Source organism: Saccopteryx leptura, chromosome 1 (assembly GCF_036850995.1).
Source record: "Saccopteryx leptura isolate mSacLep1 chromosome 1, mSacLep1_pri_phased_curated, whole genome shotgun sequence".
In the NCBI taxonomy this organism is placed as follows: Eukaryota; Metazoa; Chordata; class Mammalia; order Chiroptera; family Emballonuridae; genus Saccopteryx; species Saccopteryx leptura.
In genome coordinates, this window is record NC_089503.1 from 27710033 (window position 1) to 27734567 (window position 24535).

At 44.4% G+C, this 24535-nt stretch overlaps 1 protein-coding gene across 2 annotated transcripts in view; it reads right to left on the reverse strand.

Moving 5' to 3' along the window:
* Positions 1–1105: 1105 nt before the first annotated feature.
* The window catches only part of EHF (ETS homologous factor), a 42839-nt gene continuing 19409 nt past the window's right edge, over positions 1106–24535 (reverse strand). The window contains exons 2-9 of one of the 2 annotated variants that reach the window (XM_066363410.1): positions 22076–22175; positions 17919–18164; positions 15631–15693; positions 12722–12790; positions 12531–12599; positions 6369–6428; positions 4920–5115; positions 1106–4824 (exon numbers count right to left, since the gene is read on the reverse strand). In XM_066363410.1, the coding sequence (XP_066219507.1) occupies positions 4725–4824; positions 4920–5115; positions 6369–6428; positions 12531–12599; positions 12722–12790; positions 15631–15693; positions 17919–18164; positions 22076–22172 (900 nt within the window). In that variant the 5' untranslated portion in view covers positions 22173–22175 and the 3' untranslated portion in view covers positions 1106–4724. Of the gene's footprint in view, positions 4825–4919; positions 5116–6368; positions 6432–12530; positions 12600–12721; positions 12791–15630; positions 15694–17918; positions 18165–22075; positions 22176–24535 lie in introns of both variants that reach the window. The other variant, XM_066363405.1, reaches the window with a different exon arrangement.

The window sequence follows — 24535 nt, forward strand, 5'->3', positions numbered from 1 at the left end:
CACCAATAAGAAATAATTCCCCAATTATTTGCATGGCTCCTTTCCTTATATCCTTCAGACCTCTCCTGGAACGTTTCCTTCATAACGCTGCCAAACTTGCAATACATTTGACCATACCCCAGCACTCTCCTCTTCCTTGCTCTTTATTTCTTGACTATATGTTTGACACGCTCTGTTTTGTTAATATTGTAGTGTTTTGTTTATCATCTCTTTCCACTCAAGAGATCATAAACCTCATGAGAGCAGTTTTTTTTCTTTTTTTTTCCTCTGCCATAAGTCAGTGCCTGGCACTGAAGATGTTCAACAAGTACTTACAAAGTAAATAAATGCAGGAACTGCATGTTTTGCTGCTGTAGACTAAGCACATTTCCTCTAAGCCCTGCATGCATGGTTTGTTGAAGCACAAAACACACAGTTACAATACGTTCTCTGTGGTATTTATTAGTGTTGTCTGGACCCATCAAACAAACAAACAAACAAAACATATTTTGAAAAATATAATTCTTTCATAAAATAGAAATACTCAATTTGAATTTAACATCGTTAAAGGGCAAGATTTCTTAAAAAAAAAATAGCGGTAGTAGGGTTGTTTCACAAATTGTCTACCCAGAAACCAGATGAGAAGAACAGCAAGAATTATACAGATAGCCACGAAAAGATTAATCCTGATGTAGCTAAACTTCTGAAGGCTTATACATTTCAGTGGTTCAGAAGGCGGAGTTTCAATGGGGTTTTATTAGACACTCTAACTCTTATTGCAGAAATGGAATCCTGAGAACCAATGCTAAGGTCAACTCAGCTCTGCTATTGTGACTGCTGTCCTCATCTTTCTTTCATATAGTAAGTGCTCATCCATTAGGTTCTTATGGAGTATCTTACACCCATATAATTAGATTAGCTCCTCCCATACATGGTTTCACGCAGCACACATAGTGGGCACTCAACAATATGTTTTAACTACAGAAGAATAATATAATTGCTTTCCCTCTTACTATTTTACTTTTCCTGTGTTTTATACATTTGCAAAACAACACACTTGCAAAACTAAAATCTAATGTGCATGACTCACCTTATCAAAAGATCCCTCCATATTTTTCAAAAAGAAAAAAAATATATATATATATATATAAACCAACCCCCAAATACTAAAACTTACATTTGCTTTACACTTAAATATCAATTTACATCATATAAACACATTCAGAATCTTCATTGGTTAAAATAGGTTAAAGGTTCATTCTGGTTTCTTATACCAGATAAATCTCACAGTTCCTAATGAGGCAACAGAATTCTCATCCAAAGCGTGACTTGCAAGAGCAAAATCCTATGTTGGTTTCATTTCCACGCTGGTTGGAAGGCAAAGTAAGGAGTGTGGCAATAAAATGTTCATCTAATAGTTTACATGTCCTTGAAGTTAACGGCTGTTGTGATTTTAGTCTGGTGAAGAAATGATTTTCATTCCGATTCTGGATGTGACCTCCCAATCCGAGAAGTCTTCCAGAAGGCATTCATTTATTAATCCAACAAATATTTATTGAGCACCTATCTCATGCTAGGTATGGGGGGAAAATATTGATAAGATATAGTCCCTGCCCACAAAGAGCTTACAGTCTAGAAAGGCAAAAACTTTGAGGAAGGACCAGCTTGTCCAAAGGAAAACTCATAACCTGGGTCTGCCCGGCTCAGAAGGCAAGTTCAAGAAGCTACAGATATGACCCTGGGAGCCAGGGCCGTACTCAAGTTTCGTCAAGTCAAATTCCTAGGTATCTTGGGTGCCCTAGTCTGGTAAATTCTTAACAATACATTTCCTGCCTCTGGTTCCCATGAAAACTATAAATAAGAGCCCAAACCTTTAGCTTAAGGATGGTTCAAGGAGTTAGGTGACTGTGTGAGTATCCAGCACAGACAAGCTTCTCAAGGGAGAAGCTGTGCGTCCCCCAAAGAAGTGGGTGCTTCACCTTATGATGCTGGCTTATGTCTGGGATTTTACTCTCTCTTTCAACACTATGGTGGGAAGTATTCTGTTCACACCCCAAGTTGGCATGGCTTGCTTACCTTGAGTTCTTCAAGTCACGAACAGCACATAGAAAATGCATCCAATTCAAGCCAAGACAATAAAGAGATATGCTGAGAACTTAATACTCCAGCCTATTTAAGTAGGAACTGGGTGCCAAGAAACCGTCACTTCAAGAAATAACACAGTCTGCTAATTATCTGCAGAAATGTTCCAGTCAATACTCCCTAGACTCACTTACTACCGAGCAAAGATAATTCTTCAATGGAGAAGGTGCAGAAAGAGCCAATTTGGAAGAATGTGAGAAACTTCCAGGTCTGGGGAAGTGTAAGCTCGGAGAAAAATCTAGCCACCTTAGATGACGAACAGGCAAAGCCAAGGAAATTAGAGCAGATAGAGAATTAGCAGATGCCCCTAAATCTTCACACAATTCAGATGTACATACATACCAAACATTCACATTTTTACACCAATTCAAATATCTGGATGTTTAATTTGTTCTGTATGAAGCAAAGTCTAATGTTGGGAAGGCCTCATAGTTCTTAGCCTGGCTTGGAAAGCAAGGTGTGTCTTTTATGCAAGAATGTCTAGGATCTGGGCTGCTCACTGTTATTACTCTCAGTTTCCTCAGTAACTTAACAACATTAAGGAACACCTTTGTTGAGGTGACCCAGCCAGCCAGAAATAAAAATGGATTTGGTTGTACCTTCAGAAGGTCATTAATCTCACCACACTCATGCACCAAGATTACCATTTATAATGGTTGTCATTACAATTAGGACAAAGTGTTAATTCTTCCTTCCAGCCTTCTGAATACATTACAAACACTTTACAGCTTTTGACTAAGAATTGCTCACTTCCCTGGGTAAGACCCTGTGGCAGGTGATCCATTAGTTGATGAAGAGCACACTCTCTTATTGATACATATCTTCAGCCCCATATTATTGCTCAAGAGAGCAGGAGGGAGGAGGAAGCCAAGGACATCGGGAGCTAAAAAGAAAAGTTGCAAAAGGGATCTGGATGTTCGAATGCATTTGCAAAGTGTCTACAGGTTCACAGTCTTCCCAGGTTTCAGGAACCGTGGATAAGTCTCCAGGGATCCCAAACAATCCCATCCTTGAAGAAGTGTCTCCTTACAACCATAGCTCCTGAGCTATTTTCTGTTTTTCTCTGATATATTTCCTTTTCGCTCTCTCTCTTTTTAACATTCCTTAGGTTGTAACTCTAGACAACACACCATTCACTTTGGGATGAGTTCATATGAGACAGGAAAAAAATAATCCAGAAGGGGAAAGACTACAAGAATTAACATCTGCAAGGAAAATTTTCCCTGGAACTTTCTCTCTCTTTCTCTCTCTCTCTTGTCTCTCTCTGTCTCTCTCACACACATTTTTCTCTTAGCATTTCCTTCCATAATATAACTTTTCCTCTGCTTTGTCATTCCAGTGAAAATGTCTTCTTTGAGTGCTTGCTACATTACCTGTTCAATTTTCTGATTTTGGCTCTCACCTGGGATTCTGAAAAGAAGTCCCTACAGATATTAAAACTCCTTGTCCTTAATATTTTAAAAATTAAAAATAGTCTGACTAAAAAAATCTTATTCATCTTATTGTTCTGAGAATAAATCACCACCTTCATCTTGACTGGCTAACTCAGTGGTTCTCACTCAAGGGCAATTTTGCCTCCCCAGGGGACATTTGGAAATGTCTGAAGACATTTGTGGTTGTCACAACTTTGGAGACAGAAGTGCTAGTGGCATCTAGTGGATAAAGGTCAGGGATATTGCTAAACATCCGACAATGCCCAGGACAGCCACATAATGCACAACAAAAAATTCTTCAGCCAAAAATGTCAATGTGCCCATTGGGAAAGCACAGACTATGGGATTACAAAAGCAAACTCATCACCAAATCCTTTTTCCCATTTATTTTTAAGCAATTGGGACAACAATAACCAAGATTGAATCCTTTCTTAAATAACTAGAAGTGAGCAGAGGTGGTATTTGAGGTTTTTCACCAATCATCCAAGGGGGGGGGGGGGGAGATAGCCTTGGCATCAGCGAAATCATTCCTGAATGAATATAAAGCCCCCACCATGATTCTTCGGCTGATTTAAACATTGCAAGTTATGTGATTATGCAGTGATTACAGTCCACCTGGAATTTGGAAGTCCTCATTCTCCACTCAGTGCCTCCTAAGAGTCAGGTCAAACTTCCCAGCATCCTCTGCTTCATCCCATCAATCTGAAACCCTGGAGTTCCTCCTAGCAACCATGCCCCCTTTTCTTGAGGAGGCTGTGTGGATGCTTATGTGCGAAGGACACGTCATCTTTTCCTAAGTCATTTGCATATAAAAAATATTTAATGCCCTCTGATTTTTGTCCTTTCTTTTAGCAAGAAGCATGAGGCGACAAACCCCATTCTTCCTGCAGTGGGAAAGAACTTCACAATAAAGGCAAAAAACAATCACAATCACGTACAGCATCATAGTTCACAGAAAACTGTGTACGTTTGTTCCCCATATAGGATATACTTCAAAGTCACAAAATAATTTTATCAACTGTAGTGTTCCTTCTTCCCGTTAGATGTAGATTTTTTTTCCTCCCCCTCGCGGTACATAAATATCAGAGAAAAGTAGTCTTTGAAATATTTACGTCCAGGAGTTCTTGGTTGGTCAGGATATGGGGTATGTTTTGGTGTGTGTTCCAACTGTCAGTTTTCATTTTCTCGCCATCCACGTGCATTCTTGCCAAATTTATATACCAGTCTTCGTCCGTCCACACGTTCCAGAATTTCTCTTTTGTAGTAATATCTGTAACAAAGGGCACTGCGTAAGGTGGCCGGCCAGACCAAGCCCTCCAGACTGGTCCTGCAGCCTATCGCGTTCGGGAACTAGAAACTGCTCACCTCATGGCTCGGCTGAGTTTTTCGTAGGTCATACTGCTGTTGTTTTTCTTTTTCCCCCATAGCTGAGCCACAGCCTCCGATTTCAAGAACCTGAAGATGCCCTCAGACCTGTCTTCCCACTTGATTAGCCCGGGATTCTTGTCGGGGTTCAGGAGGATGTCGCGGATGAATTCCCATAAGTGAGTCCCTCGCGGGTCTGAGCAGCAGAAAGAGGAGTTTAGTAATGGCTTCAATCACAACAAATTAGGTGCCGGGAAAGCAAAGTGTTGGGCCATTTTCTATCAAATAGAAACTACTCAATTATCTTCCTACCCACCGCTGAAGCCACATCATGGAATTCCCTAAAACTGTACATTTTAAAAGGGCGTTTGAGAATGAGCTGGCACAATCTTTTAGTTTGCAAATCAGGACTTGGGGACACTGAGAATTTGGTGACTTGACCAACGTTACACAGTTACCTAGTAGCAAAGCCAAGAGAAAAGAATAGGTCTCTGGTGCCCTATACTCAGAGTACCTTCTAATTATTGTTGACAAATCGTCCGGGGTTCATTTCAACTTGTTACTTCCCCAGAAGGCAACTTTCAACCACTTTTATTTAGTAAAAGTACTTCACCCAATAAAATCTCTCCCACCGGCCATAGGCACATCAGTCACTCCAGGATTTTAACTCCTAGAACAGATTGGGGTGTGAGGTCTCGCATTTCTCTTTGAAAATGAAGGAGTAACTGTAATAGGATTAGCAACCAAATTCAATTTCGCCCCCAGTAGACTGGTGACACACAAACCCTGTTCCCTCCTCCCTGGTTTGAGGGGCTGTGTTCATCCCGTTCTGTGAGATGACCTGGAGTAGCAGATAATGAAGATGTTCATTCAGTTCCCTGTAATTTCTAGATTATACCATCTTGGTTTATTTCTATACTGCCCCCCCCAACCACACACCTCTTGTCTTTGATATTTCTCTCATACACTTTCATAAGATTTTATTTGGGAGTACGGGGAGAAATATAACTCCCAAGGAGCACTGTGGAATCTTTAGAATAAACCGTCATGTTTTGGAACAATAACTCCACAAAGGTAGGGAGCCAACATTCAGCAAAAGAAAACAATAATACATTTCAGCTGTTTCTTCCTGTCTTCTTCCTCTTCCCACCCTTTTTTCTGAAGAGAAACTGCTAACTCCATGCCTACAAGACGCCCTTATTCACTGGGTGTCTCTGTTGTAGAACAGATAGAACAGAATGAGGGGTTATATTCCCCAGGGCATCCCCTTGAGAAACTCCTACAGAGGGGTTACTCTGCCCACGAGTGTTGCCTCTATTTTCTCATCATCCCCAGTCTGAGCTGAAGAAATGGAGGCAGCAGGCAGAGGCAATGTGTCTAAAACCTGGTGGCCTCCAGTGACATCCAACTTGAAGGGACGGGCTGTCATCTAAAAGCCAGCCAACTTACTGTGCTTTTTGGTGTGGGACTTGGCAGGGTGGTCTTGCTCCTTCTTCATATCAGGTGACTCTGCTAAAGAGAAAAATGGGAGCTGTTTAATTGAACTATTTCTTTCTATTATCATTTTCATTATTTCATCCACTTGTTTAACCAATATTTATTGAGCACCTACTACATGCCTAGCACACTTCCAGTTTGTGGTAGTGACCAAAACAAAACTAAAATAGGATATATGCTATGGAGAAAAATATTGCAGGGTAAGAACTGGGGATAGATGTATGGAGATGGGGCTAATTTGCAATTTAATATAAGGTAGTGGTTACAGAAGAGCTTTGCGATAAGGGGTCCAGAAGTGTGGGGGGAGATCACAGCCATGTAGCGAGCTTGTGCAAGAATGAGAACAGTAAGTACAAAGGCGCTGAGGTCAGTGTGTGGTGATATGTCCACAGAGCAGCAGGAAGCCGGTGTGACTGTGAGCAGGGGGCAGAGGGTAGGAGCTGAGGCGCAGCCCATTGAGGCTTTGTGGGATTTTAGGATTTTAGCTTTTATTCTGAGAGCAACAGAAAGCCATTGAAGGATTTAGGCCATTGAAAAGGTGTTTTTTTGTATTTTTTTTCATAATACAAAAATGTAAACACTTATAACAAAGAAAGATGGCTTTTAAACCAAAGGAGTGTCTTTTTGGCATGCAAAGTTACATTTTAATGAGCTGGACAAAGAGGCCATTGACTGGCCTGGGCTCAGTGCAGAGGGCCACAGTGGACTATGGAAACATAGATTAGTTTAACAAATGACTCATTATGGTAACCCTTGTGACTATCACCAAAGAGATGACAGAGGCAGATTTGTGAAATGAAATTTCTTGAAAAGAAAACTAAACAATCTAGCAGTGTGTGTGTGTGTGTGTGTGTGTGTGTGTGTGTGTGTATACGCACTTTGGGTGTCAGGAGGACCAAGGCAGATCTTTTTTTTTTAAGCGAGAGAGAAAGAAAGAGAGATAAAGATAGAGAGAAGAGAGAGAGAGAGAGAAGGGAGAGAGATGAGAGGCACCAACTTGTAGTTGTGTCACTTTAGCTGTTCATTCATTGTTCCTCATACTTACCTTGACCAAGGGGCATCAGCTGAGCCAGTGACCCCTTGCTTAAGCCAATGACCTTGGGCTCAAGCCAACAACCTTGGGCTCAAGCCAGCAACCATGGAATCATGTTGATGATCCCCTGCTCTAGCCAGCAACCCCACACTCAAGCTGGAGAGCCTGTACTCAAACCAATGACTTCAGGGCTTCAAACCTGAGACCTCAGCATCCCAGTTCGATGCTCTATCCACTAGGCCACCACCAGTCAGGCACCAAGGCAGATCTTAACAAAAAAAATCAAAGAATCAAAAAGCCACCAATTTTAATCAGAGTAGTCCCTAAACACAAGCCAGCTTTATTAAGAAATTGGGCCAGTAAAATGCATCTCTTCTGTGTGCTTTCTAACGTAGGTTCACTAACACAGATGTGGCCTTCAAGGGCATTTCAGACTGATGGAAAATATATGTGAAGGAGGAGAATCTATAGCATTCATTTCATTGTCAAGAGTGGTCCATTATTCAAAAATGTTTGAATAACTATCAGCTCCTGATTTAAATGGTTGAGAAGAACAGCTACTGTTTATTGAGCACTTACGCTGTACCAGGCATGAAGCTAGGCACTTTACATGCATCACTCTATTTAATTCACACAGTAACCCTATGAGGTAGGTATTATTATGGTCCAAAGTTTACAGCTATGCAGGAGCTGAGACACAGAGAAGTCAGATGACTTGTCTAAAATCAGAGCCTAAGAGTAGAGCCATGATATGAACACGGCCAGTTGGAACTCAGAGGTTTTACTCCTAACCAACATTCTATGCTATTTTTTAAGTTGGTCTCACATAACAGATTCTATGAAAGTCTTCTCTGCCAGGAATCAGGTCCAGTTCCATAATGCCCTAGTTAGTGGTAAAAGCAATTCCAATTTGATGATTTTGTATTTCCCAATATGCATGGACACATTTGCCTATCTGATCACCCAGCTCGTCATGACTTGGCACTCCAGCAGTTTCTCTGAAAGCCATGGCAAGATGGGGGAGAGAGAATTAATAACATGTGGTTAGAAAATAAACCTCTTGTTCTGGTTAAGAATTTCTTCCCTGAAATTGTCAGCAAGAGACCTGCACCTGACAGGGTTCTCTGAAATCTAGAAGGACACATTCACAGGAAATGCAAGGAGACTTCACTCTCTCTCTCTCTGTAGGTTTCAGGGTTAGGTTGCAACATCCCATCAGGATGTGACAATATTGCAACAGGCCTGGCACTCACTCCGGTTTCCAAGTGATACATCACTCTGACAGGGCCACGTTGTTCTTCAGACAAAGAGTGGCATTTACCTAGCAGGCCACAAGCAAAGCTCATCATAAATGGCAGCCAGGAGGGACACCGGGCCATTGCTACAAAGCCAGGGTTGAATTTAGAAAAACGCTGTGCCTCCCAATTTATTGGCCCTAATCATTGTGTATGGGTTCCAAGCAAATGTAAAATCAATTATTTGGCAGTTAAGGTAACTTTGTGAATAAGATGGAGACCTTAAACCCTCTCCCCCCAAAATGCATATATTGTCCACTTGTGAAAATCTGTAAGCAAATTTCAGGAGTTTGTGACTCTCTAACAAGTCCATGGACTCCAGATTAAAAACTCCTAGACCAGATAGACTATGAGGGAATTTTCTGTTTGAGACGTCAGCCATCCAGTTTAGGAGGGACCAAATTTAAAATAATAATAATAACAACAACAGTAATAATAATAATAATAATAATAAGAAGAAGAAGAAGAAGAAGAAGAAGAAGAAGAATACCTTGCCAGAATCGTGGTAGCACAGTGGATAGAACATCAACCTGGGATGCTAAGGTCCCAGGTTCAAAACACCAAGGTCATCGGTTTGAGCATGGGCTCATCTGGCTTGAGTGGGGGCTCAACAGCTTGAGCATGGGGTCACCGACTAAAGCCTGGGGTCATCAACATGATTACATGGTCGCTGGCTTGAACTAGGGGTCACTGGTTTGGCTGGAGTCCCCGGTGAAGGCACGTATGAGAAGTACTCAATGAACAATTAAAGTGACGCAACTATGAGTTGATGCTTCTCATCTTTCTACCTTCCTGTCTCTCTCTCTCTCTCAAAAAAAATAAAAAATCCCCAAATTTTTTACACCACCAAATGGAGCAATATATAGGAAACTAACTTCTTCCAGCCTCCTTGTCCTGTCCCCAATGTGTGCGGTCAAGCTGTGCAATCACTGACCTGCCTTAGCACCAAAATCTTTTCATTTGAAACCTCCCTTAAATATGATGCCCTCTCTCCCTCTGTCTTCCCCTCACACCCAAATAAAAGTCAGAAGCTTTGAAGGCAGCCATGTGGTTAAGTGATTCATGCTTATAAAAGAATGGCTTGCTCTGGGGAAGTGGTCCAGCTTGGCTTTCTCTCACTGGGCTCCCAGGCACCTGAGGCCAAGGTCTGGTCAGGGCAGAAGCAGCACGAAGCCACAGGTTTATGATGCGAGTGCCAGATCATGACTTCAGCTAAGCTGCTTCACCAGAAGCAAAGATTAGAAACATTTGCATATGATTCAGCTGTGAGCCATTTCTTTACGGGATATACAAATTTCAGTGTTATAATAGACTGTGCCACCCTAGCTTTAGGCTCAGCAAGTCAGTGAATAAACACATCAAGCCTGAGTTGGCGTGATTGGCTCGAGGTCTATCGGGCAGATCAGGAACACTGCGGCGGCCATTTTATGAAATGGGCAGATGGCAGAGCAATCAAAACAAAACCTGCCTCCCCACCTGCGTTTATCACAGAGGGCATCAGTTTACATTGGGCCTCGCCTTCGCGCAGCTTGTAGCTTGCATTAAAACATAGAAAGATATTTAACTGCATCCAGTGTAATGGAAACTTGCAAGGTAAAGACTCAGACAGATGACAAGTCTTTTTTTTTTGGGGGGGGGGGCAGTTCTGGTCCCATCTAATAAACACTAAACTATATGGAAAGGAGCTGACTGATACAGGGCTGTAATTAAATATCCAACCAGAGGGCTGTTATTCCAGAGAATTTGCCAACCCCTGATATTCAATTGATTCTTTCAGTAATAATTCTAATAGAGGACCTGAGTTGATTATCCCACAATTGTGGGATAGGAATGAGGGGTAGGGGGTCAAGGATTAGGGGCAATAATGTGGAACAGATTTGTAAAGGTCATTTTAAGAAAGACTTTTCAAAATCAGAATAGGTGGACTTAAGAGATTGTGAGTTTTCTGTTACTGCAGATATGAGGGCAGGAACTAGCCTGTAAGGCTCCTACAGATTCTGAGATTCTAGAAATCGAGCTACAGAAGAGAGAACAGCGGCGTGGTTGTGAGGACAGCACAGCTGTGATTCTGACTTTCGGGTTTCCTAGGTCAATGGTCGGCACACTCATTAGTCAACAGAGCCAAATATCAATAGTACAACAATTGAAATTTCTTTTGAGAGCCAAATTTTTTAAACTTAAACTACATAGGTAGGTACATTGTTATTAACTTAATTAGGGTACTCCTAACCTGGCCTTTGTGCCGCACTCAAGGGGCCAAAGAGCTGCATGTGGCTCGCGAGCCGCGGTTTGCCAACCAAGGTCCTAGGTGTCTCAAGATCTAATAACCCCTCAGGAAGTGTCTCAGGAAGTGGTTGGTTCCACTTTACTTTTAGCTGGAATTTTTGCCATCAACCAAAGATCCAACCGGAAGCAGGTGGGAGGTGACACCTTAGAAGTGTGAGAGGAAGTCAGAGGGTGAGCAAGTGGCTGGTTTCCCCAGCTCTGAAAACCTTGCTCCTAACTGGGTGGCCACGATTGCCACAGAAATTTTACCTTGATTGGCTCAGTTCCCCCAGAAGGGCAAATCCACTACAGAGCCTTTCCTCTGTTGGATCTGTTCCTTAATTTCAACAAGTACTTAGTGACACATAGTGTGGGTCACTGAGCGAGGGCTGGGGAAGATAGAGAAATGAATTGGCCTCAGTGCTTAACCTCAATTCCAGAATCATTTACACTGGCTCCCAGCCCTGTCTCATTCGAGGGGCTTGACCTGAACAAAACCTCAAACCAAAGCTTCATTATTTCAGTTCTCAAAATCAGAGCAAAAAAAAAAAAAAAAAAAAAAAAAAAAAGAGGAAGAAAAGAGAGGACTATTGTTTGATTTTGTGCTTTTCTTCACAAATACTCATTTAAATTCCAGTTCTGAAGTTGTCCCAAATTCAATTCCAGGAGAAGAGCAATTCACTTGTCACAAGTCTAAGCTCCATATCATAGACCCAAACAGATAACAAGTTCACACCCAGATCAAGGGTCAACATGAAGCCCTCTATTCATGTCCCTAAAGCACTCTTTCCTACATGGTACATGACAATGTACCTATTTGTAGAAGGAAGGGGGATATAATCTGAAAGCCCTTCTCCCAGCCTCCTAGCAAACCAACCTTCTCACTCCATGCAACCTGACTTGAGTCCTGGATAGCCCCCAGGTTTACTCAGTCTTAACCAAATACAACTAATGTGAACATAATTCAAAAGAGTGTAGGCTGTCTGACTGATTGGAGAGTCCTGATGAGCCACCAGGTCAGACTTCAAAAACTGACCTAACAATGTGATTTCCGGAGTTCTGAAAATGTCCACTTGCTTCCCTGCTCCCCAAGGACCACGGCCACAGCCTCACAGACCTCTGAATGCCACTGTTAGACATTCTTTCTCTAAAGCCAAATAGAGTTTGTCAAAAATTAAATATCACCTTCTTCCCCCATAAGTATATTCAAGTATGAATAATTTTATTAGATAATTTCCCAAGAGTAAATTTTTGTTGAAAAGAGTTTTTTGTTATCACAAGAGAGAAACCTGGTTTCATAAGAGATAAACACTCTTTCTGGAGGCACCCAGACTGGTCATGTTTCATGTACAAATATTAGCTCAAAAGCAGATCTTTTATAAATAGTAACACCATCCTTTCATAACCTTTTAATGAAAAAGACTCCAGCAAAGTGGAAATCTAGGATGCTGGTAATTGTCATTAATGCTCAGGAAGCACTTGCATGGGGCACACTTAGCCTGTGATGTCAGGACAACTTACCTACAGGAAGGTGACTGGTGGTTGTCATGGAGATCTGGGCCCGACAGAAAGTTTTGCTGTCCAACAAATCTGCAGCAGTGGTGAAAAGATAAAAGACATTGAGAGCCCCCTCCTGACAACATAACTTTTTTGGCTATTAGAATAGCCAAATAAAAATGCAAAAGGTCATGAAGTGCTGGGGAGTTAGTTACCTACTGTGCTACCATAGCTGGTGTCGTATAAATAGTTTTCTTCTTTCCAGGTGTTCAGGACGGAAGGGTCTACAAAGGATAGAACATGAGAATGGTCAGCAGTGATCATTCCTGAGGGAAGAATTCACTTTTTCTAACTGACTGCTCATCAGAAAGGCATGCGACCAAAGAGGGGATCCCTAGAGAGAAAGAATACAATTCTACTTCAGCCACAAGCTACTTTATAATAATGTTGCCCCATGTTCTTCCCAGTGTCCTGGGAATGGACTTTGTTATAGTTTCAGCCATGTGTCCTACACCTGTTGCATTTGGGGGTAAGTTGCAACTGGGAGATCCGGTCCTAGACCAATGCTTCGGTTTCCTGGGCGTTTTCTCAGTCTGTACACGGTAGGGAGTGCTTGGCGTTGTCTTGCATCCTACTATATAATGATCAGAATATTTTTTACATACACTAGAAAAAATTGTTAGGAGCAAATAAATTCATGATTAATAAGCATCTTTTTTTTTTTAAGTAATATGTCTCTGAGAGAATTAATGATGTTTCTGTCAGAAAACCCATTTTATCATTGTGTCTTCATTGCTGCAATCTAGAACGATCTCCCTCACTTTGGGTGACAATCCCGTCCCTCTAAGATTTCTCCAATTAGCTTAAGGAGCAACAAAGAAATTCTCAAAATGCAAATCCAGCAAACAACTTTTAAAAGTAGGATCCCATTGCCTCATCTTGCAAAAGTCTCTCTCTCTCTCTCTCTCTTTCTCAGCAAGCACAGCTCACTCTGATTGACTCTTCAGATTTCAGCGTCAAAGGACACTCTCCTCCACCTACCACAAATGAAGCCCCACGCCTACACACCCCCCACATCTGGGTCTCCAACAGCATTTTCTTCCCTGGCTGGCCAGGAGCAGTGAGACCTGGCAAGGTCTGTCACCTGTCCCCCCCAGGAACTTCCCACTTTCTTCTCTTCACAGATCAAGGCTGCCCTCGGCTCGCCTCCCACCCAGATTCTGAATTTCAGGGTCGGGTGGTAAGCCACTGGCCAAGTTTCATTTTGTTTTTACAACATAAAAGGTATAAAACCTGAGTCACTGGCTAAGTCCTCTTGTTTACGACACAGGGATTTAGCTGGTATTTTAACTAATAGCTACGTGTTTGGGCACCCCAAGCCCAATCTCTTGGGGTTACACCCTGTCTCCTTGTTGGGTCACTTTGTACACCTGTTGTTGTCTCTGAAAACAAACTGAACCAAAGGGTTTGGGGGTGTTGGCCCCTCTGTGAGCCTCCTCTCCCCGCCTCCCTGGGCGGACCTTCTTCTCCACCTTTTGTCTTAGCTTTTCTGAACTGGCAACACAAGAATGTCTGGATGGTTAAGGAGGAATTATCAAGTTATTTGGGACCTCTCCATACCATTGTGGCGATGGTGGGGCTATCGGTCGGGTCACTGTGAGGGTGGGGCACACTATCTCTGCTAAATCCTGTGTTTGCCTCTAAGCCAGTCAGAACCATAAAGCACAGGCCATCAAGGTAACCCAGCCCTTGGTCTGTGGGGGGAAGGGCAGGGCTAGGAAAAGCTAATTAACATGCTTAGCAGCTATTGTTTTTTTCTTTAATAATGGTAGACTACCCCCCTTATAAAAGAGCAAATAACTGCATGAGGCCAATTTAGGCTCCAAGTGACTCACAAATCACCCTCAGGTGAAATTCTGCCCTTAGTGACTGGCACGCAACCCTCAGCGGCAAACTCCGGTGGCGCTCATGGCTCTCAGGCTCACTGATGAGGACCGGGGGAGCAGCCCTAGAGGGTGGCAGCTGCGGTTTCATCATGGCCAGGAGACTTTGGGGGACCTGTGTAGCTCTCCTTAGACTGAGAGGCCATAGGCCAGCGTTATGAGTGGTGAAAGGCCACAGGGCACAATTTCTCCAGGCGGTCACTGCTTCCTGCAAGTCTCCAAGGGAGACAGAAAGTCCCCAGGAGAGAGATTGGGATGGAGGAAGAAGGACAAAAATGAATGTAGATACTGTGGGACTTCAGACACCACTCAGAGCCCAGAATCATCTTTTCTCTTACAGCAGGGGTCCCCAAACTATGGCCCGCGGGCCACATGTGGCCCCCTGAGGCCATTTATCCAGCCCCCGCCGCACTTCCGGAAGGGGCACCTGTTTTATTGGTGGTCAGTGAGAGGAGCATAGTTCCCATTGAAATACTGGTCAGTTTGTTGATTTAAATTTACTTTTTCTTTTATTTTAAATATTGTATTTGTTCCCATTTTGTTTTTTTACTTTAAAATAAGATATGTGCAGTGTGCATAGGGATTTGTTCATAGTTTTTTTTTTATAGTCCGGCCCTCCAACGGTCTGAGGGACAGTGAACTGGCCCCCTGTGTAAAAAGTTTGGGGACCCCTGTCTTACAGTGTAAAGGCAGGAGTTGGCTCCATTGCTGCCTTTGATATTCTTACAGAACCTCCAGGAGCCCCTTAGAAACTACGATAAGTACAACATCAGCTCTGCATCTTCCTCTGTTTTGAGGGAGGAGGAGGGAGACATCGACTCCCCTTTTCTATCCCCTTGCTTCTCCTAACTTAGCCACGTCCCGTGACTCTTTGTGGTGAGAAGGAAGCCTCCTTAGACTCTGAATTTTCCCCCGGCTCCTGGACTGGAGCCTGGATGACGTCCTGACCAGTTGTAAGAAGCAGAGAAGTGTGGGCAGAATTAGTCTCACCCTCAGTCTATAAATCAGAAATAACTGGCAGGCACTGGGCCCGAGCACATGGGATGAAGCTCATGGAGGGTGGCCCATTGGAGACAGCCAAGCAAGAGGTGTTCCTGGGTTTCCTGCCGAAACACTGGCTCTGTCCTGCTCCCTCACTCCCTCGCCCTCCCTCCCCGGGGTCCTCTGTGTCTGCTACTCACCCGTTTGTTCAGTCTTGACAATGACGTTGTGTGCGGACTGGAACAGGTCGCTGCTGCACTGGCCTGGGAAGGACAGATGGGAAAGTCAGAGCAGGCCCACATGGCACCAATACTTAAGGATGGAGCCGGCATCTTGGAAGAGCTCCTGCCAACCCCACTGCCTGGTCGCCTCTGTTTGCTTAGGTGAGGGGCTTCCCTCTCTGCATCTACAAACTCGAGCTTGAACCTCCTGGCCCAGAGACTCAGTAGCTCTGGCACCCACATCAGACAGAATTACTCGGCTGTGTAGAGGGAAGGCATCCAGGATGGTGGACAGAGAAGTCAGAAGGCCAGTTTTCCACTCACAACCGACTGCAAGGCACTTCACCTTCTTGGTTCTTGGTGTCCTAATCTGTACATTTCGGGGATTCAACTAGATAAAGTCATTATTAGATGACTTCTAAGGTGCTTTCCCATACTAAGGCATGATATGAAATGAAAACAAAAATACAAGGAGAACCATTTTCATTTAACTGGTTTTATTCTTCTTTGATTGTAAATTTAATCAAATCCATTTTGATTTGATCCATTCTGTGAGGTATATCTGCATAAAGGCAGTGGTTCTTCCCTTCTCATGCCTTGCAGCTCGTCTCTAGATGGGTCATACATAAAAGTGAATTTACACATATAAAGAGACCTCGTATATTTTTCTTCCCCAACCAGATTATAAATATCTCAGAAGCAGGAGTCATGCCTTTAACCTCTCTGACCTTCAGTTGTCCCCTCTGTAAAATGGATACAGTATTTATTTTTTCCTAAATTCATTAACTGAATCAATTCACTTAGCAAGCCTAGTATATGTAAACACTTAATAACTGTAAGTTAATAGAATGTCTACAAAAAGGCAAACAACAAATCAAAGGTGAGAAATCTAGTCCTTGGGCACTGACAGAGGCACCAGCAGCATCTAGTGGGGCCAAACAAGGCACAAAGGTCAAAGGTGAAGGGTCAAAGATGGAGGGTCAGAGGTGGAAGGTCAGAGATGGAAAGTCAAAGCTGGAGGGTCAGAGATGGAAAGTCAGATCAAGGACTCCCTACCATAGGCTTCAATCAAGGCAAAGCTTTAAAGGACTGAATTTAATTGGAGATGGGGAGGTAAATATTTTTAATTCCTCAAGTGTAAGTCTGCTCTTTCTGAAGATTCCTAGGGGTTATTTATAGAACCTTGTTTGGTATGGTCCTAGTAAAAGAAAAATGTGTGATCACCTCTGTGAAGTGGGTGGGAAGGAGGCAGTGTCCAGGAGCCGAGTGAGGTCATCCAAAATGGCCATTACTGCACCAGCTCTGGGACAGGCTCAGGGTCCCCCTCAGCACTGATGGCAGCTGTCAGGGTCTGAATATGTTTCATAGCCCTGGAGCTCATGCTTTCCAAAGCCCCAGGTTTCTACACAGAGGTTCAGCTGAGACAGACTTGCTCGTTCTGCTGTGAACTGGCCAGCTCACTTCTTATATACCAGTGCTTTCCAAAGTAGCCATCGTTCGCAGAAAAGCTGGATTTTTTAGAGCCGTTATTAGGGCAATTTTATGCCAGCATCAAAGACATTCTGCAAGACCGTTCGTCTGTTCAACCATGTCTCACAAGCCAGTATAGAATGTGTGTGTGTTCGTGTATAAACTATCACAATGACAGCATTTAATGCCTGTCTGGGTGCAATGGGAGACCTTGAAAGAGAGACATTTGGAGCTCTAAGGACAGCACCAACTCCAGAAATCACTGCAGGAACACCCTGCATCTGTCCAGACCACTAGCTCTAACCCTCTGTTTTTATTAGTCAACAGAATTTTTAAGAATCTGCTAAAATATTGTAAGTCTTCTCCCCTTCTCTCCCAAAACACAAGCATAGATTTAATTTTGCATATCCCCTTACCATCTTAGTTTTCATCTTAAGAACCTGGGTCTAGAAGTTTAAAAAACAAATAGCCATGATGATCTTAAGCAAGTAATTGGGAAGTAAACTATCAAACCCTGTTTACAAGGCAGAGAAGAAAAGGTTTTTTCTGAGAGTGAGCAAGTATTCTGTGAATTCCTCTCCTTACCCAGAGGAGAGAATTAAATTGCAGTGGGTTTGTATGGGATTGGACACACCTCACAGCCTAGGTTTCATGCCTGTTCTCTCATACTTCCCTGTCTTGGAAACAGTAATTTGGAGGTGAGACCATCCTTTGATGTCCCTGCCTAGGAGCCCTGCTGGCTGCTGTCTCTGCTCTTCTCAGCCGGTTCCTAGAGAGAGAGGGAGAGAGATAGTCACCGTTCCACTTGAGATGCTGCAGGTTGCTGTACAGGAGCTGCCCCGCCGTCCCCGCCGCCCGGATGAACTCCTGCAAACTCATGTTGCACAGGTGCTCGCCGTTGATGTCAAACTCCTGGAAGGGGATGCAGCTGGCGTCCAGCTGGTTGGTGTCCAGGAGGTGTTGGAGCCAATCCCACACCTGGTACTTGGTCCAATACTGAGGATGGATTTCATGCCACTGGCTTCCAAAGAACCCACTGGAAACTGCAAAACAGGAGGCGGTTCTGTGAGTAACCCGTGGTTGTTCCTGGGTGCGATCCCAGGCTCTGGAGCACACCGCTGCTACCAGATGTCACGAGGAACACAACCACAGTCCCCGTGCACCAGTGCGGGCTCATGGCATGTGCTCTGGAGACGAGGCTCTAGGAAATGTGGCTTTTTTCCCCATTGTGGGGACCAATCATTCAGCCTCCGTGCATCTGGATGCTGTCCTTAGTATAAAATACCCCCGGGGGCTGGATGAGGACATGAAACCTGAAATACTCTGAGCCATGAGCTCATTCCCCAAAGTACCACAAAAGCCAAAGCATTGCTACAGTTTCGGCAACTTATTAGCTACCGTTCATGCCCACATAGATCTCTTGCTCTCTTCTTCCTCCTTTCTCTCTCCCATATTTTCCTCTCTCTCTTACACACACATTACACATACATGCCACAAATTCAGACTATTTTCAGCCAAAACTGAGACCTGAGAGTAGAGATTTTTTTCTTCTCGGTGATGCCTTTGCTTCTCCCCAGGTGGCTCCAGGTTACTCATCTGCTAACTGTGCTGATCTACGCCTGCCCCACACTGGTTATCATAGCTACTACGGGGTCCTATCCTTACTCAGCTACCTTCAGTTGCTTTCCACTGAAACTGCCAAGCCATGTGTTGAGGCCCTCGACTGGCTATTTATTCATCAAATGACCTATGACTTTTGCTTTTTTTTTTCTATGTTGTCCTTTCAGCCCAGCTTATATTCTACCAATCACTACCTGCTGAATTCCTACACAGCTTTCAAACTATGACCTCCCCCCTAAAGTCGTCGCCAATTCCCAGCTTACTGTGAGGGCTGCTGCCCTCTGAACCCCCAGGAGACGTGGCGGGTATTTCTCCTAGTCTCCTAGTGGTTTTTGTCATCTTCTGTTTTGTTTTGTTTTTTTAGAAGTATCTAAGTACTGTCTTAACCTCCTTCGTAAATTGTATGCTCAAGGGCATGGACCCTGTCTCACCCATCTTTGTATCACCTATAAAAACTACATTAGAGGCTTTGCCATCTCACGTGCACTCTATAGATTTCTTGGGTGGAATCTGTTGCTGAAGAAGAAATAAAGTGGGAGCCTGGAAGAGACGTGAGGTGCACTCACAAGATGGTTAATTCAATCCCAGTGAAGAAGAAATGTTCACTCAAGCCAATGAAATTTGCTAAGCTTAATGTGGGCTAACCACCTGTATATGGTTACTACCTCATGCTCACTTCAGAGAACATCACAAAGTCAGTCTAAAGTCCTGGGGGATGGAGAAGAGAAAACCAGCCTCTGGGAGCACATGACCGGGCTGAGAGGTCCCTTGTAAGCAGAGATCAAGCGGGAAATAACTCTCTTGTGGAAATTTGAGTGGCAGGAGGAAGAGGAATACACTATTGCAGCCCACCAAGCTAAAGCAGGGGAAACCTAACTGAACAGGACACACAGACATCCCCATAGACTCAAGGACGGACCAATAGAGGAATGCATTGCACAAGAAAACTGTCCCTTCCTGGAGGGAAGGGGGGAAGGCATTGGGGGAAGGGGGAAAATGGGGGGGGTGAGGGGAACACGGGGGTAGAGGGAGATATATTCGGTGGGACACCTGAATCTATGTAAACACAATAAACTAAAATCATAGATAGATAGATAGATAGATAGATAGATAGATAGATAGATAGATAGATAGATAGATAGAAAACTGTCCCTAAATTTTGCTTCAAGGTCATGATAGATCAGTACTTCTCAAATGCTAAAGTAATTATGAATCACCAGGGATTGTTGTTCAATTGCAGATTCTGAATCCACAGATCTGAGTGAGACCTGAGTTTCTGCATTCCTAACAAGCTTCCACGAGAAGAGGAGGAGGAGGAGGAGGAGGATGGTCTGTGGATACTGTCTGAGTTGCAAGAAGCTACGGAACTCTTGAAGATGGGATTCCCATAATGCCCATGACCTAGCCCTCAACGCCTCCAGGGGAGAGGCTGAAGGGGGAATGTTTCCAACCCAGTCTTACTTTCACTCACCCTTTCAGAATCCATCCACTGTTTCCAGACCTCAGAATTACTAAGACCAGGAGGCCGAGCTGATGTAGGCACGAGACTGCTTTGGGTAGTCCCTGCCACTCACAGTGTATACTTTACTCCTCATACCTCACAGCCAGACAACCACAGCCCCTAACCCTCAGCTCGGACCCTGAAGGGCAAGCCAGTGGTGGAGAGGAATGGGGTCGAGGGTTGGGACAATCTCATCCAAAAATTTAATTACAAAGAAATATTTCCAAATATATAAACACACAGAGCTTAGACTGGGTGTTTCCGTTTCCTTTCCATGTTGGAGGTCTCACAGCTGTTTAAGGATGGTATATATTTTTTATGCTTCCATGAATCTTCTTTTTCTAAAATAACTGTGTTGCTATGACCGGGCCGCTCTGGGAGTGCAAACAAGGGTTGATAACTCTCAATGAGCCAACCACCGGCCTGGAATGATGTCTTCTCTCAACTTCACCCGATCCAGGTTAAAGACTAGTTCCTGATGGAGCAGCCTATCGGGCCTTGTGAGAACCAGGGAACTGTGTATACAGCTGACCAGGGAATTCTCCCCACCAGCCCATGGATTCATCAGATTCCTGGAATTTCAGGAGAAACCCTGAAAGTCCTATGAGTTCAGCTCTTCTCTGTCATTCAGCTGACTTCCCCCAGCCCATCAATCACGACCAGGAGTTGGGACTTTTTTGAGGCCTCTGGAAATTAAGAAAGTAAAAGCAGCACCTAAATTCTACTCTCTGCTGAGCGCATTGTCCCGGCTTTCTCTGAAGCAAATAGGAAGACAGCTGCCTTCATTGAAGGTCCGGGGCTCTGGGGATGTCAAAGACTTTCCATTTTCCAGTCCGAAGAACCTTCCTGCTCTATTTAGAATCCTACTTTGATGTCCCCACAGGCAATTGGAGGCCAGCAACAGAAAATGTCACTGCCCGGAAAAGGGAGCAGTTTGGTGGGACAGGTGACGAAGGACGGGCGGGTCACCTGCGCAGCTTTCAGCCACGTTCGGCTGGGTTCTGGTTGAGAGGCGGAGGTGCGCACGGACCAGCTGCACAGTGGAGGGCTTAATCCTCCCATTACCCTCCCACTCCTTCTCGGCTTCTGCTCACCCCCTGGCCGCTTCCGTTTTTTAGGGGAGTCAGAACAGCCGAGTCCAGGGGGAGCAGATCGGCAGCAGGAGCGGGGTAGGGGAGGACCCAGGGCTTCTCAAAGACACAGCAGTCCGCCTAAACTGGATGCCTTCCCAACGGGGTGTGGGGCCCTGATTCAGCAACAACTCTATTCACTTCCGCTTTTACAGTAAGCCACGGGCTTGGTCGCCAAACCCTCTATAAGCCCCACCACCCACCCCCTCCCTCTTCTAATCAATAGGTTCTAGATTAAAGCACTAAAGCAAGGCACACGGTCTCATAACCAATCTTCTCTCCCCCCTACAAAGGTAGGTCACTGGAACATGAACTAGAAAGATGAAGCTGCTATAACCCTTTTCTCCTCAAATTCCATGCTTCCGCACAATGCAGCCTCATGCACGCACACGCCCTTCTCTCCAATCCTATCTTGATGTCCTAGGCCAAACACTGTTCCAAGCTTCAACAGGCGGCCTTCCCTTTGGACATCTCTTCCACAACCCTCTCTTCTAGGTTTCCACCCAGAACCTGGAATCTTGGGAAAAAACAACAAAATATATCAAATGGGCTTCAGTCGGGAGCACCGGGCTCTAAAGAGAACACCAGCATGAAAAGTTTTCTTCATTCCCACGGCTCCCCACAACTCCTGCTGTACTTTTCAAGCCTAATGAGAGCGAGGCAAAAATCCCTATGGGGCATGACACCCACTCAGCCCACTTACCATTGCACATGGGGTAGCTGTCTGTCCAGGCTGTCTGCGGTTGAAGGAGGTTGTTGCTGGGGTTGAGATTCATTACACCACTTCCTTCCAGAATCATGATCTGTAAGGTGATCAAATAGCCCATTCAGTCAGTGCCTCTTGGACAAACGTCGTATTGAGAGTACAGGTCATCAACTTAATTTAGGGAGACAGAAAAAGAAGAACGTGTCCTCCCAACCATTGCCCACAAAGCACGTTGCCACGGCCCTTTCGGTAAAAGCAAAACTCATTGGCAATTAAAAATTTCCAGGTTTGGTTTTCATATGCATGAGGCAAGTTTTTACAGCCACCCATTCATAAATGAATAATCTCTGATCGGGAATGGAACGGAGGGAAAATGCAATACCTGCTCACAAGGCGCGTCTGGCCAGCGGCCAAGTCTTTCTTTCTTTCTTTCTCTTTTTTTTTAAAATAAAAGTGAAAATGCCCAAGAGATTTTGTTCAAAGTGAAATTACAAGCAATGAAGATCCAAGCTGGTAGTAGTAGCACAGACCCGGCACCTGGGCAGGGACTCTGAAATCAGACAATTTCAGGTCTTAGCACACCGGGGCAGCCCCTCACCTGGGCACCCAGCAAGTGTCTCCAGCAAAGATATCTGCCATGGGGCGGGTTGGGACCCAAGGGCCTTGCTCATATTTGACCTACAGCTCCTGCAGTATCTGGTTTCCATGAGAATATCAGGAGTCAACTGGTTTCCCTAACAAGTTACCGCCCCTCCTCTACCTACCTCGTAAAAATTCTGACTCTCTTTCTCTTGCAGAGACCTGGAGAATGACGCAAGCTTCAAAACTGACCGAAAGGTAACTTACTCAGTCTGAGGGGCCCGTTTTCTCAGTCAAGGACCCAGGAGAAAAGTCTGTCTTTCATGGGCTTGCTTGAATTTTTTAAATAATGTAAACATTTCATACTGTCCAAATTCTTGCTTCAATTGTCCAACACCTGTAATGCCCCCCCTCCCTGAAGCCAAGCACCCACCTTTTAGACTCCAGCCCCATTGGAATGAACGTTCAGTCATTCAAAAGAACAGCCTTGTTTTCAGAAGGTGCTTGAACATTACCGAGGATTTATAAAAGTAATCGCATTTCCAAAAATGTTGGTGTAGGGAGAAAAAGCTAGCTTTAATAGCAGCAGATCATAGAAATCTTTCTGGCTGTTGTGGGGGAATCTTGCATCCTTAAGTGTCCCCAGTACCCCCAGGATCAAAGTGCCCACCCAGAGTAGTCCCAGCCCTCATAAACCCTTTTCCTGATTTAGCAACTGCTCCTCTGGTTCTGTGGAGGGCCTGAGAGGGGCCTGGACAAGAAGTAAAAATTCATTTATGTATTTGTTAGTCAACGAAAATGTGTCAGCCCCATCATAGGCTGGGTACTGTGTTAGGTACTGAGGACAGAGCAGTGATTAAGAGTTCAATTAGGCTAGACAGAAACCTTTATGATGATATTGCTAACATCATCATCATGGCTGTTTGGCAAAAATTGGACCTGAAGCCAGCCTAAGGAGAAGGTAGGAAAGGAAAGACAGGGTGGGAATGGTGAACATCGCAACAGAAGGGACCACCGCGTGATAAGACGAGAGAACTGGGTTCTGCGGGGTCAACCCTGTGCAAGAAGAGTTTCTAAGCCAGAAAGAGCTGGGGTTGAGTCTAAGCTCTACCACTAATGAGCTAAGGTTAGTGCTAATTCTGACAAGTCAGTAACCTCTCTGAACCCCAGTTTCCTTATATGCAAAATGCAGATCGTCATACTTAACCATGGGCATTGATGGGAGATTAAATGAGTTTCTACACCTTAAGCACTTGGCACAAAATAGGGCATGGCTCATATAACAGCAGGTGTTACTATGAGGAGAGTCACAACCTCTTTGAATAACCTGAACCAGAAACAACCGTGGGCCTCAGTTTCCCCACACAAACACCTAAAGAAGGTGACTTAAGTCATTTTTAAGTTGCTTTCCAGAAACCTCTTTGATTCTTACCCTCAGAGAAGGAAAAACCAATGTAAGTCAACGCTTTTTCTCTTTTTCACAATAACCGGGCTCCTACCCCATCCAGCTCTTTAGAACAACCGCCCTAAAGCTAGGAAATCAGATGAGGGACTTCAAGGGAAAAGAACACCTCTCAGTCTCTGGAGGGGGTGGCTTGGGAAGGGAAGGGGCATGGCCAGTCTCCTGTTTGCTCAAGGCTGGGCTTGTTCTTCGCCAAAATTTGCTCAACCACAAGCAGTAAAAAGGTTACTGTTTAACCCTGAAAGGGCTGAAGCTCAGAGCCCAGCCCATCTGCAGGGAGGAATAGGCCCTCCAGGCTGGGGGGGGGGGGGGAGGATAGGGAGGGAAGACTTCCCTGAAACTCTTTCACAAGGCTTTGCCTGTAGGGTTATTTCTAAGTGGCTATTTCAGTGGAAGTAAGGCCTGCTCTGGCCAAT